The sequence below is a fragment of the Cyprinus carpio genome, chromosome A5 (assembly GCF_018340385.1).
Source record: "Cyprinus carpio isolate SPL01 chromosome A5, ASM1834038v1, whole genome shotgun sequence".
In the NCBI taxonomy this organism is placed as follows: domain Eukaryota; kingdom Metazoa; phylum Chordata; class Actinopteri; order Cypriniformes; family Cyprinidae; genus Cyprinus; species Cyprinus carpio.
The window spans coordinates 3779396-3793208 of record NC_056576.1 but is presented as its reverse complement, the minus strand read 5'-3'; the positions used below and the strand labels follow the sequence as shown (position 1 = coordinate 3793208).

At 29.5% G+C, this 13813-nt stretch overlaps 1 protein-coding gene across 1 annotated transcript in view; it reads left to right on the top strand.

Moving 5' to 3' along the window:
* The window catches only part of mcc (MCC regulator of WNT signaling pathway), a 100370-nt gene that overhangs the window by 34721 nt on the left and 51836 nt on the right, over positions 1 to 13813 (top strand). The window contains 1 exon segment of the mRNA XM_042751867.1: positions 7665 to 7778. Within this exon segment, the coding sequence (XP_042607801.1) occupies positions 7665 to 7778 (114 nt within the window).

The window sequence follows — 13813 nt, the reverse complement described above, 5'->3', positions numbered from 1 at the left end:
TATTAACTCTATAATCGACTTTATTTAGCTTCAACATGAAATTACTGAAGTGGCACATTGTTGATTAAAGATGGCTTCTTATATCGAAACAACATCATTACAGAAGTGCATTAATGATCTTTTTGTATTTTCTGCACAGATTTGGGTGCAAATTTAAATGTGTTTATCGTATTAGTCAAAATGTGTGATAAAATTGGCATGTAACGGGCGGAAGACATGTTTTGTGTGGGGATGATCTGAACTCAACTTAAACTGTGTGTGTGTCAGCGTTACTTTTAGTGCTTATTAGTGTTTGTAAAGAGCTGAGTGAGATATTGAGTCTCAGACCTGCTTTCACAGGCACTAATGATCCACTTCAGACGTAATGAAGCCAAACTGAACTTAATTAATTAGAAACTGGAAAACCAGAGTCAGCGCTGAGGACTGGACTTCCTGAGGCAGTGCTTCTGTACTGGTTTTGCTTCAGGACTAAGATTTTACATTGAGAAATACATTACAAAACCCATAACCTGCGTTTAATGTTGGCTGGATTGCGTGAAATAGTAAAAAGTAATTGAGTTGAAAAAAAAAAAAAGTTAATAATAAATAGTAAATTAAGTAATTGAGTTGAAAAAAAAAAAATGAATTTTTTTTAAATCCAACAGTAAATTTTGTCTGAAATTTATATAAATTATTTTATGAAAATAAACTAGTTTTTGACTAACATGTTACATTTTTAAGGTATACTTTATACTTTAAGGTATATTTTTGGAGCATAGTTTTGTTAACGCTTGTTAAACCGTTAAAAAAGAAACTAGTATTTGACAAATACATTATAGTTTTAGGATATACAAAAGATTTTTGCCAAATTTTAGTCAAAATATTTGAGAATTGAGAATATTTATACTGTATATAATTATTTTCCATTGATTTCACAGCTTTAAAATCTGTGTATTTCACAAAAATAAACTAGTATTTGACCAACAAATTATATTTTAGCATATATTCTATATTTGAGTAAATTTCAATAAAAATATTTGAGAATGGAGAAGATTTTATGGATTATTTCATAATTTTGTTCATGCTTTGTATCTATTACGTTTATTTAAAAAAAAAAAAAAAGGATTTGACTGACAAATTATGTTTTAGTATATATTCAGTATTTCAATAAATTTCAATAAAAATATTTGAGAATGGAGAATATTTTATGGATTATTTCATCGTTTTGTTCATGCATTATATCTTTTAAGTTTATTTCACAAAAATAAACTAGTATTTGACCGACAGATTATATTTTTAGGAATTAATCATTGTTTTTGTTAAATGTCATTTAAAATATTTTAGAATGGAAAATATTTTTATGATACATTTCATTCTTTTGTTTTTGCTTTACATCTATTTTTTTAGTTTATGAACTATTTGACTATTTAACAAATATTTTTTTTTTTTTTTTCACCAAAAACATCGAGTACATCACTGTAAGTTTTTGGAATATAGTTTTGTTCATGTTTTACATCTGTTATTAAAATTTATATCACAAAAATAAACTAGTATTTGACCAACAAATTATGTTTTTAGGGTATATTTAATATTTTTGTTAAATTTCAATCTAAATATTTGAGAATGGAGAATATTTTAATGCTACGTTTCATTTTGCTCATGCTTTACATCTAGTATTTAATTCATTTTATGAAAAAAAATTAATAAATAGTATTTGACTAACAAATTATATTTTTGGATATATTTAATATTTTTGTTTAATTTCCATCAAAATATATGACACTTTTTTAGCTTTAGTTATTGTACTTCTTCAAGTTAAACTACACGAAGAAGAGAAATGTTGCCTTGGCAGTTATAGCTGAACGTAAATGTATATATTTTTTCTATTTTATTTCAGGTAATGTTTATTTTGTTCCAAGAAATTAACTTTTTTTATTTATTTTTTTATTTTTTTATGGTCTTAGATTAAGTTTTAATTAACAGTAATAACCCTGGAAGGAATTAAAATCACTGTTTTGCACATTTAAGCGTAATGAGTGTAAACCTGTTGTTTTATATGGACTCCAACCTGAATGTTGCTGGTTTGATTCCCTTCGGGGTCAGTAATAAAGATCCAGTTGTGTGTGATATATTCAGGCTTCTTCAGAGCTCACGTGACTCCTCGATATATCAATCTCACAGACTCCATTAAAGAGGAGCACGAGGAGACGTGGAGATCAGGCTGAGCACTCAGTGCTTTTAACCTAATTGTGACCCCTAGAGAACTGACAGTGATGTACGGTCAGAACCGAGCGTGTTTCATCACGAGCGGCTCGTTAGTAGATTACAAACACCACCGCGTCTGTGTGAATATTTAAATCAACGGGCCGACAGCACTCACATGAATTACTCAACGATGGAGTTTTTATAACACGCATTTGTTCAAGCTGTTTATGAATCGCACAGTTCAGTCAGAGAGCGTATGCTGTTTGAGTTTCTATTAAAAAAAAAATCACAGTCTCTTAAAGAGAGCTCATATTTGGACTTGAAGAAAAGTTCTCTGTGAAGTTTCTTGGGAATCACATCAGCATTAAAACGCAATTTATTTATAGTATTCGAAAATCTATTAATATTGTACTTGCATATGCAGCTAAATATATATTTAATTCTAAGATAATTTAATTTAGTATTTGCATAGTATTTAAAAAATGTATTGTATTTAATATTTTTGTGCTTGTATATGCAGCTGTATTTAATCAGAATAAAAAAAATATATATTCTAATGTAATTTAGTGATTTTTTTTGTGTAGTATTTGAAAATCAACTAATATTGTATATATGGCTGTAATGAATTACAATAATACTATTTTACTTTTACTATTTGTGTACTAGTATTTGAAAATCTACTAATAATATTCTACTTATATGCAGCTGTATTGAATTAAAATTACCAGGCAAATTCTTAGTTGATTTAATTTACAAATTTTAGTGTTTGTGTGGTATTTAAAAATCAAAAATTATTTAATTTGTATATTCAGCTGTATTGAATTAATTGTTTTTATTCTTAAGGTTAATTTAGTAATTTTACTAGTTGTGTAATATTTAAAAATCGAGTAATATGCAGTTGCATTAAATTAGAATAAAAAATACTTCTAATACTTCTAGCTTCGCAATTTTACTATTGGTTTTGTATTTTAAAGTCTAATAATATTGTATATGTGGCTGTATTGAATTAGAATATATATATATTCATTCATAATTTTAGTAATTCGGACGTGATGTTCTGAAGGAAAGTTGTGTGAGGTTTCTGGGTAATCTTGTGGTTCCTGACACATGGAGACATGCTGCGGGCCGTAATGTATTCAATTAGCCGTGATTGAATGGCCCCCTCGTGCTGCAGAGCGCCGGCCGTAACCCCATTAGATAATTGAAGCGTGGTTGGGTTCACAGATTTATTTTAGTATGCTTTTCAGATCGCCTTTCAAGGCCTTTGACTCTTTGACTTGATGAACTCTCTCCAAATGACTTTGAAACGTTTGCCAAACAACCTTTATTTACGTCTGAGGTCATGTTGGCCTTTCTGACAATGTTAATAGAGTGTCTGAAGAAAAAAACTGCTTTATGAAAAATATATTTTTAAATGAAATGTACATGCAGCTGTTTATATTACAGTGATTTTAATTAAGTAAATGTAGTACTTGCAGAACATTTGAAAATCTAATAATAATCATTTTGTATATACAGCTGTATTGAATTCTGTGTAAATATATATTAAATATATATTAAACTGTAATTTATTTCTGTGATGTGCAGCTGTATTTTCAGCATCATTACTCCAGTCTTCAGTGTCACATGATCTTCAGAAATCATTCTAATATGATGATTCATAATAATTGATTGAAACAGTTTTGCTGCCAAATATTTTTTGAGAACCTTTGATAATTTGAATAAAAAGTTAACCAAATCATCAAATCCAAATAGAAATCTTTTTAAAAAATATAATAAAAAACAAAAAATAAAAAAAAATATACCAAACCCAAACTTAATAAAAGTATTAATTTTTTTTTTTTTTTTAAAGAAATAATAAAATTTACTGACCCCAAACTTTTGAACAGTAGTGTATATTGTTACAAAATATTTCTAATTTAAATAAATGCTGTTTTTTTTTTTTTACTATTTGTTTAGCAAAAATCCTGAAAAAAGTGTCACAGTTTCAAAAAATAAAAAATAATAAAATGAAATATTAAGCAGCACAACAGTTTCCAACATTGATAATAAATCATCATATTAGAATGATTTCTGAAGATCATGTGACACTGAAGACTGGAGTAATGATGCTGAAAATACAGCTTTGGTCACAGAAATAAATTAAATTTAATAGTATATTATGATAGAAAAGCGTTATTTTAAATTGCAATAATATTTCACAATATTACTGTTTTTTCTGTATTTTTGATCAAATAAATGCAGCCTTGATGAGCAGAAGAAACTTCTTTAAAAAACATTAAAAATCTCACTCATCCCAACCCTTCAAACAGCAGTGGAAGTCACATATGTTCATTTATATACAAGTTATCATCTTAGAAATTAAAAAATATCAGAATTACATTATGCACAGCTGTAATGAATAATTTAGTTAATTTAATTTAGTAAAAAAAATGTGTGTAGTATTTGAAGATCTACTAATATTTACTCCTATAGGCAGTTGCATTAACTTAATTTTACATTTTTATTTCTTATAGTTAATTTGATTTATTAATTGTAGAATTTTTACGTACTATTGGGAAATCTACTAATATTCTACTTATATGCAACTGTATTGATTTAAAAAAAAAAAGTTAATTTATTTAGTAAATATAGTATTTGTATCATATTTTAAATAAATACTTGCTGCTATCTCTGGTCTTAATTGTGCATGACAATTAAAATTATAATAAATATTTAATAAAATATAAAATATATAAAATATTCATAAAAAAAATATTTTTAATACAACTTTTCTTTGTGTAATTTTAAATAAATATTCCTCGTATTGAACCTGTAATAGTTCTTTTAAGGGTTTAATTGTGCAAAGTCAATCATTCAAGTGCCATTTCATGAATTTGGTTTGTTTGTCACCAAATGGTTTTGTCTTTTGATGCAGTATATAATTAATAATTACTCTAGAAATATGTATGTTGCATCCCTTACATCCCCCCAGCCTTTCCCGTGTTTTTCTGTTAGAGCCTGGCAGGTTTCTACAGAGAGTCCATGGATGTTTTTATAAGGTCTTTAACACTTTTGATTAGACGGGTCTGTTTGTAGATCACTGAATCTCCAGCTGTGTTTCGTTTGCGTTCACAGTTTCCACACAGGAGGAGTTCTCCAGGTGTTTCTTTAATCACGAGCGGACAGTGGTTCAGGAAGTGCAGGAATGACAGGAAGCAGATCCTCCGAGAGCAGCAGCAACTGTAAAGGGTTTCTCTAAGAATGCTTTTGTTTCCTTCAGTTTGAAGTAACTAACAGACAAATTACTGGTTGGACTTTTTGTAGTTTTGTTTTGTTCTGTTAGTGTTTTATAGTTTTTATTATAGTTTAAATTAGTTTTTTTTTTTTTTTTTTCACTAATTATTTCACAAATTTTTCATTAATTCACTATTATCTGCATTTTAGTTTTGTTATTTTAATACTCAGAGTTAATCTGTGGGAATGAAAATGGGAAATGTTGCCTTGGCAAGTTTATTTTATGTATTTATTTTTATGTTTTTAGTTTTAAATATAATAACCCTGATTCTGATATGCAAGGACAACTTTTTACCATGTTGAATAAATGTCTTAAACTACATTATACATTAAATCAATATGCAAGCCTGTGTTACATTGATTTTACCATGTTTAATAATTACAATAATTCTTAGTGCATTCATTAACTGCAGATTGATACATGGTTGCCTAGCAACACTGCACACATGTAATACAGAAATGATATTAACTTATATTGATGGACACGTGTGCATATATCAACTATTCCTCAGTGGCTTCAAATTTATATAATGAAGAAAGACTTATTCTGGATCATGTGATTGTTGTTATTTTTTCCATATGTATATTTATGTGCATAGCAGTATTGCCTATTGTGTTCTGTCCTGTCTGTAGACTGTGGAGATGTTATTTCGGTGGCGTATGCTGTCGCGGTCTATAATAGAGGTCAGAGGTCGCGCTCGTTTGAATGGGGTTTCTAATTGTCTGAGTGATTGTTGCTCTTCATCCTCATGATGACACTGCTGTACACTCACTTAGAATTTGTCGACTTGTAGATGTGAAGCAAAGCTGTGCAAACTTTAAAAAGTGTAAATCAACACTAGCAAATGTTTCATTCCTCGTGCATTTCGTGCTTGTATATGGAATTAATAATTAGCATGCTAGTTGAACAGTCTTGTGAAGTTGTTGGTAGTGACTTTGTTGTTGTTTTACTGTAAGATGGTCGTAATTTTATAGTATGTGGGAAAATATAGTCCTAAATAAACAGTTTTAGCCTGAGCTGAACACTTCCTCTGTAATACACACACACACACACACACACACACTGAATGCAGTGTTTTCATGCCAGACACTGATGGTGTGTGAAAGTGCTTCTCAGAGAAGATGTGTGTGTGTGTGTGTGGTGGCGTGCGGCTGTGGGTGTGTGTGGTGTGTGTGTGGGTGCGTGTGTGTGTGTGGTCGGGCTGTGTGTGTGTGCGGGTGTGGATGTGGCGTGTGTGCGTGTGTGTGTGTGTGTGTGTGTGTGTGTTGTGGGTAGTGTCTGTGTGTGTGTGTGTGTGCGTTGTGTGTGTGTGTGGTGTGCGTTGTGCTGTGTGTGTGTGTGCGTGTGTGGTGTGTGTGTGTATTCATTATGTTTTTTTTTTTTTTTTTCTGTTCTGAGATCTGATAATCATTAACTATCAGAAATCAATTTCTTTTTCTGTGCTGAGATGTGAAATGGGTTTGAGTAGACATCACAGATCTACTGTTGAGCTCATGATGTTTAGCGGCTGATGCCAGTAGAAGTCCCGCCAGCGCTGTGTGTGTGTGTGTATGTGTGTGTGTTTTTTACTGCAAAAACATTGTACACATAAAAAAATGAAAGATAGATTTGTCAGATCTGTTTAGATGATGAAGATGATGATGTAAAAGAAATGAATACTTTTATTCACCAAGGCTGCATCAAATTGATCAAAAGTGACAGTAAAGACATGCATAATGTTACAAAAGATTTCTGTTTCAAATAAAAGCTGTTCTTTTGAACTTTCTGTTCATCTGTGAATCCTGAAAAATAAAATGCATCAGTTTCCACAAAAATATTGTGCAGCACAACTGTGTTCAACATTGATAATAATCAGAAATGTTTCTTGAGCAGCAAATCATCATATTAGAATGATTTCTGAAGATCATGTGACACTGAAGACTGGAGTAATGATGCTGAAAATACAGCTGTGCATCACAGAAATACATTACACTTTAACAGATATTCACATAGAAAAATGATATTTGAAATTGTAATAATATTTCACAGTTTTACTGTATTTTTAATCGAATAAATGCAGCCTTGATGAGCAGAAGAGACAAAAACATTCAAAAATCATAACTATTCCAGACTTTTGAACAGTAGATGTTTATATAAAGTCCAAGCTCAAGTTTTTTCCGTACTGTAATGTGTGTGTGTTGTGTGTGTGTGTGTGTGTGTGCAGCTGCATCTGGCTGTGCTGGCGTCTCTGAAGGGTGACGTGGTGGAGCTGAACCAGCGGCTGCTGCAGACCGAGAGAGAGAGAGACGCGCTGGAGAAGAGACTGGCCAAAGCACAGGTCACTACACACACACACACACACACACACACCTCTGTCAGATCCTGGCACACGACATGTTTACACACAACAAACCTGCGTGCATCCACTCTCCATTCTTCATCCGTCTCACTGAAAACCAGCATCCGTCCAAAACAGAATCAACCCAGTGCACTGTTCCTGCTCTTACTGTGAACGATTCATCAGTGCATGTAGTTATAACGGAAAAAATCTGTTTGCATTTGTAATCTGCTTGCTCTAAAATGACTTGACTTTTCTGTTGACATCACTTCAGCCACAAACTGAGGTTTGCGAGTTGATAAATAGCTAATAATGAAAAAATCATGAAAATGTCAAATAAAAATGCATAAATCATTTTAAAATAGCAACAACCGTTAAAAAAAAAAAAAAAAAAAAAAAAAAAAACACTTACTAAAAAGATTAAATATTTTATCAAGTGGCCATTAAGTGGCATGACATAATCATTTTTAATCAATAATTTTAATCAATAAAAAAAAATGAATCAATAATTAATTTTTTTTTTTTTTTGGTAAGTGATTATATAGCTTAAAAGAATGACAAAGTTTTAAGAATTTTGGTGTTTTTTGTCATTTTATTATGTTTTATATATTATGAATAATTTCAAATTATTAGTTTTTATTTTTTATTTTATTTTTATTTTAGTTTATATATATATATATATATATATACAGTACAGACCAAAAGTTTGGAAACATTACTATTTTTAATGTTTTGGAAATAAGTTTCTTCTGCTCATCAAGCCTGCATTTATTTGATCAAAAAATACAGAAAAAACAGTAATATTGTGTAATATTATTACAACTTAAAATAATAGTTTTCTATTTGAATATACTTTAAAAAATTATTTATTCCTGTGATCAAAGCTGAATTTTCAGCATCATTACTCCAGCCTTCAGTGTCACCATGTAACATCCAGTCTATCACATGATCCTTTAGAAAACATCATTCTAATATTCTGATTTATTATGAGTGTTGGAAACAGTCTGCTGTCTAATATATTTGATCAATAAAAGGTTAAAAAGAACTGCATTTATTCAAAATGTAAAAAAAAAAATCTAATAATATATATTCTAATAATATATTTTCTTTACTATCACTTTTTATCAATTAACACATCCTTGCTGAATAAAAGTATTAATTTTATTTTAAAAAAAAAGAAAGAGAAAAAAAAAATCCTGACCCAAAATTACTTATTAAAATATATTTATATTTTAAAAACATAGCTTCTTTTTTTATTTTTTTTATTTTTTACTTTTTATTCATCAAAGTATCCTAAAAAAGTATCACATGTTCTGAAAAAATATTAAGCAGCAGAACTGTTTCCAACTTTGATAATGAATCATCATATTAGAATGATTTCTAAAGGATCATGTGATAATGATCCTAAAAACTCAGCTTTGCATCACAGAAATAAATGATAATTTAAAGTATAATAAATTTAAAAACAATTATTTTAAGTTTGTAATAATATATCACAATATTACATTTTTTTCTGTATTTTTGATCAAATAAATGCAGGCTTGATGAGCAGAAGAAACTTCTTTCAAAAACATTAAAAATAGTAATGTTTCCAAACTTTTGGTCTGTACTGTATATATCAGTTAACATTTATTTTATTTTAAGGGATAAATGAAATAAAATACATTTTCACATTTTCTATAAAATAAATTTTTATGGTTTAGTGTTTAGTTATAGTTTACTATACTAACCCTGATTCTGGTATATAATGACCACTTTTCACTATGCATCAGTTCCTGATGAATAAACATCTTGCTGTTTTTTCATGCCTAATATTTTGAATATAATCTAAAGTTTTCAGCCTTAAATATTGTAACGTATGCATGGATGAATCATTCACGGTAAGACCAGTAACATGCATTAAAGTCAGTTCTGATTTCAGCGTCGGACATGTTTTCAGTGAACTTGAACCTGATTGATGTCATGCGTGTCATCGCTGCTCTTTATCGTGTGAATGTCATCAGTTTTGCATCACATGAGCATCTCAGTTTCCTGTCATTAGTGTCACGTCTGCATGGGTTTAATTACTAATTAATCAGGCGTCTCTGGTTATCACTCTAATGTTGAGACCCCATTTAACACTTTTATAACAGCTGATATTAATCATTAATCTTTGATGCTCTTTATCTACAGTGTAGTATTTTTACTCGAAGCCACGTCTATTGATGGATTATAAATCACATAGGTTTTTAAATGAAGTGTGTTTGATTATTGTGAAGAAGTGTTGTGTTATACTGTATATATATATTAAGTGAAGTGTGGCCCAGTATGGTGTCCCTGAATTAAATAAAATAATAATAATAAATATATATATTGTTTCTTTTGTTTGTATTTTCCATTTTCTAAATTTAGTTTTAGTTAAAGTTTTAGTGATTTTGTTCTGTAATTTGTATCTTTTTTTACTATCTCTATATAGTTTTTATTAATTTCATATTTCATTTTTTTTTCATATCTTTTTTTAGTATATTTCAGTGAACATTTATTTATTTTATTTTATTTTTTATGGCTTTAGATATAACTAAACTATAAATAAAGCTAAAACAATAAAAAAAAGTCACTTGAAATTAATTAACATTATCTGAAATAAAATAAAATGTAAAAATGTTGCATTTGTGTGCATTTAACTTGATGTACTAAAATAACTTAAACTGAAGTAAACATTCATAAAAATATATACATTTTAAAAGAACAAAAATACAAAAATACGCAACGAAATTGCTAAAACTTTAAAATTAAAATAAAATGGAAAATATAAAATAAAAACTAATTCAAAATATTAGTAAAAATAATAGTAATAGTATCTCAGTGATACTAAAAGAACATGTTGGTCCATGTTTCTGCATTTCTAATTGGTTGCACAGGCGTTTATGGTGACACACATGTGATTCTCAATCTGACAGCTAATTTGTCTTGTGTACATGCATAAAAAACACATCTGGACACTAGTGATGCGCCGGTCTCCCATCATCCCCGGCGGTGAGACAGACTCCATCTGTCGCTGCTTCATGTTGCCATGAGCGACGTCAGGCCGTCCACATCACGTGAATGTTGAAGTGGACACGTTTCATCAGATCTGGTTATTTAAAGATTCTAGTCTGTCCATGTTACAGATGATCTGAGCCTCAAATGTCACTGCTGTCTGACAGATCTCACTGGAGTAGGAAACTACGGCTCAGAAACTGAAATACTGGCAGGAAAGCAGCACACAGTTGTTGGGCCAATCAGAAAACTGTCAATCATTTGCCTGTCAATCATCTGATTTGCCCTTTGGGGGCGGGGTTTAGAGAGTGCATGTATTTTGTTTGTTTTGTCTTTTGTACACATATTGCGTAAAAAAAAAATATATATATATATATGTATGTGTATATATATATATAGATATATATATATAGATATATATATATATATATGTATATTATATATATATATATATATATATATATATATATATTATATATATATATATGTGGTGTGTGGTGTATGTATATACATTCATACAATCATTTTTGATGAATAACTGAAGTTGTATGATGCAATATGAATGAAATCTCATATAGCAAATGTAACAGTCATTCATTCATTCATGGACATCTTTGCCAGTTTAAATTCAATTATAATTTCTGTTTTCAGATCATTTTAAGTGAATTCTGAAATGTTGTGTACCTGGAATGTAGTCATGAAAATCCTCCCTTTTGTGGTTTTTAAAGGATTATTCCAGGTTTTGTACAAGTTAAACTGAAGTTAAGTTGTACCACATACTTTTATTTAATAATAGAGTAAATTTATATGTATACATATATAAAAATGTTTGTATAATTAAATAATAAATACAATAATGTTTATAATATTACATATCATATTATATTATTTTGTTAATGTATAATATTTATAATGTAATTTCAATAAATATTCCAGGGTATAAAACAGAAAATATATCAATCATGATTTATATCATTATCTTCGCCAGTGATGATGCACAATTTCTATTTCATTTAAAGTGAATTCTGAAATATCATGTACTATGTTTTATGGAATTTAAGTTGCATTTTTTTATAATCTGAAATGTGCTGCAAAACGTGTGCATAATTTAATTTGTATAGCACATATCCCACATGCCGATAGTTTCCGTTTCTCTTTAGATAAATTTATTTAGGCTTGGCACTTATAATAAATGTTATTTATAATAAATGGCATTGTAATTTGTTTACTTAGATTTCTCATTCCTGTTCTGTTCTGAATACCATTACATTTGAAAGATTTGTTGTAGTGTGAAGGGAACTAAAAATATACGTTTATAGTGTTTGTAAATATTTCATTTTATTTTTCAGTATTTTACATTATTTTTGAATGTAATTCATACATTTTGCTTAGTTTTTTGTTCTCTCAACAATACAATTTTGACCTGGTGCGACTTATTTTCCAGAAGTTATGATGCTAAGCATTTATTCTAGAGGCCAAATAGGTTAATCGGCTTTGCCGATAAATCGGTACCGATAACCGTTTGACAGAATCATCAGAAATCCATGTCGATAGTTTTTCCGCTGCTGGAGCAGCTGAGAAGGGTTATGTTTGTTTTCATACAGTATCCTTTCTAAAAATGATCGGTTTAATTAATCGGTTAACAGCCAGTGCCATCCAACTTGGTTATCATTATCGGTAAAACCCACTATCATTCGACCTCTAGTTCATTCATTCATTCTTTGCCAATAATAATTTCTGTTTAATATTTATAGATATTTTATTATGTATATAAAATATACAGTATCATCATTATTTTGACCATCTGTTCTTTAGTGATCAGCTTTAACCACTAAGATTCCCATATCAGTGAATCTGGAAGATATAGTTAAAAGTCAGTCTGAAAAGTGTAGGCGTTGTGGCTGAATTTGTAGTGTTCATGAAGGAATAGCTGAGATTGAAAAACGTGAAAGGACCGACCCTGAAAGATGCCATAAAGGGGCGAGACTGCCTCAGGCACATGCCTCAGTCTTGACCTTTGACCTTGACCCGGAGGTGTCTTGACCTTTGACCTGCAGCCTGTTTCAGAGAGTGCTTTTAAGAGGGTCTATTCTCTTTGTGTTCAGTATGCTCTTGTGTCTTTCCCTCGGTGTGTTTTCCCATAAAGCAACACTTTTCATCAAGCAGTCCCACACGTCCTGAAACTTCTCCTGAAACAAAGCGCCTATTGTTGCAAGCATTAAATTACTGTTGAATCACAGCCATAAACATCAGCCGGCGTCCAGAAGAGAGAACAGAAAATCCGCTGCGCTCATTATACTATACACATCACACAAATCAAAAAACCCAGGCGAAAAGTGAAAACACATGCTGTCAAGCTGATAGTTGCATTGAGATCTTCAGTTACGTTTGATGTCTCCGTTCTCTGCCTTTTGTCTAGTTCTGGTTCAAAAACTAGTGAGTTTGCTGTATAACATCTGCATACATAGCAACTCCATTGAAACTGAGCTTCATAAATGACGAGCAACACATATAACACTCACAAGAACTCACAACATTTCTAACCTAATGACTTAATACTCTATTAAACACAGCACATAATTAAAACATCCTGTTTCATTTAAATTAACTATGAGGAAAAAAAATATTATATACTTTACAATATATAATTCATCAATAAATAAATAAATGATACAATTAGAGTTTAGACTTATTTTTATTTTATTTAAAATATTAAATATTTAAGAAAAAAATATAATTTTTATATTTATTTAGTGTGTAATTATATTAATATTTAAGAAAAAAAAAATTATTTTATAATTTTTTTGTATTGTGTGTGTATTTTGGGGAAAATATATATATATAATATAAAATGTGTTAAATATATTTAAATTAAGTACACAAACTTTACATATCATATATATCATATAATATTAAATCAGTTATATATTAAATAAATATAAAAATATGTATGTAAAAAATTTATTGATATATATGTGTGTGCATGTGTGTGTGTGTGTTTGCTATTGTACATAATT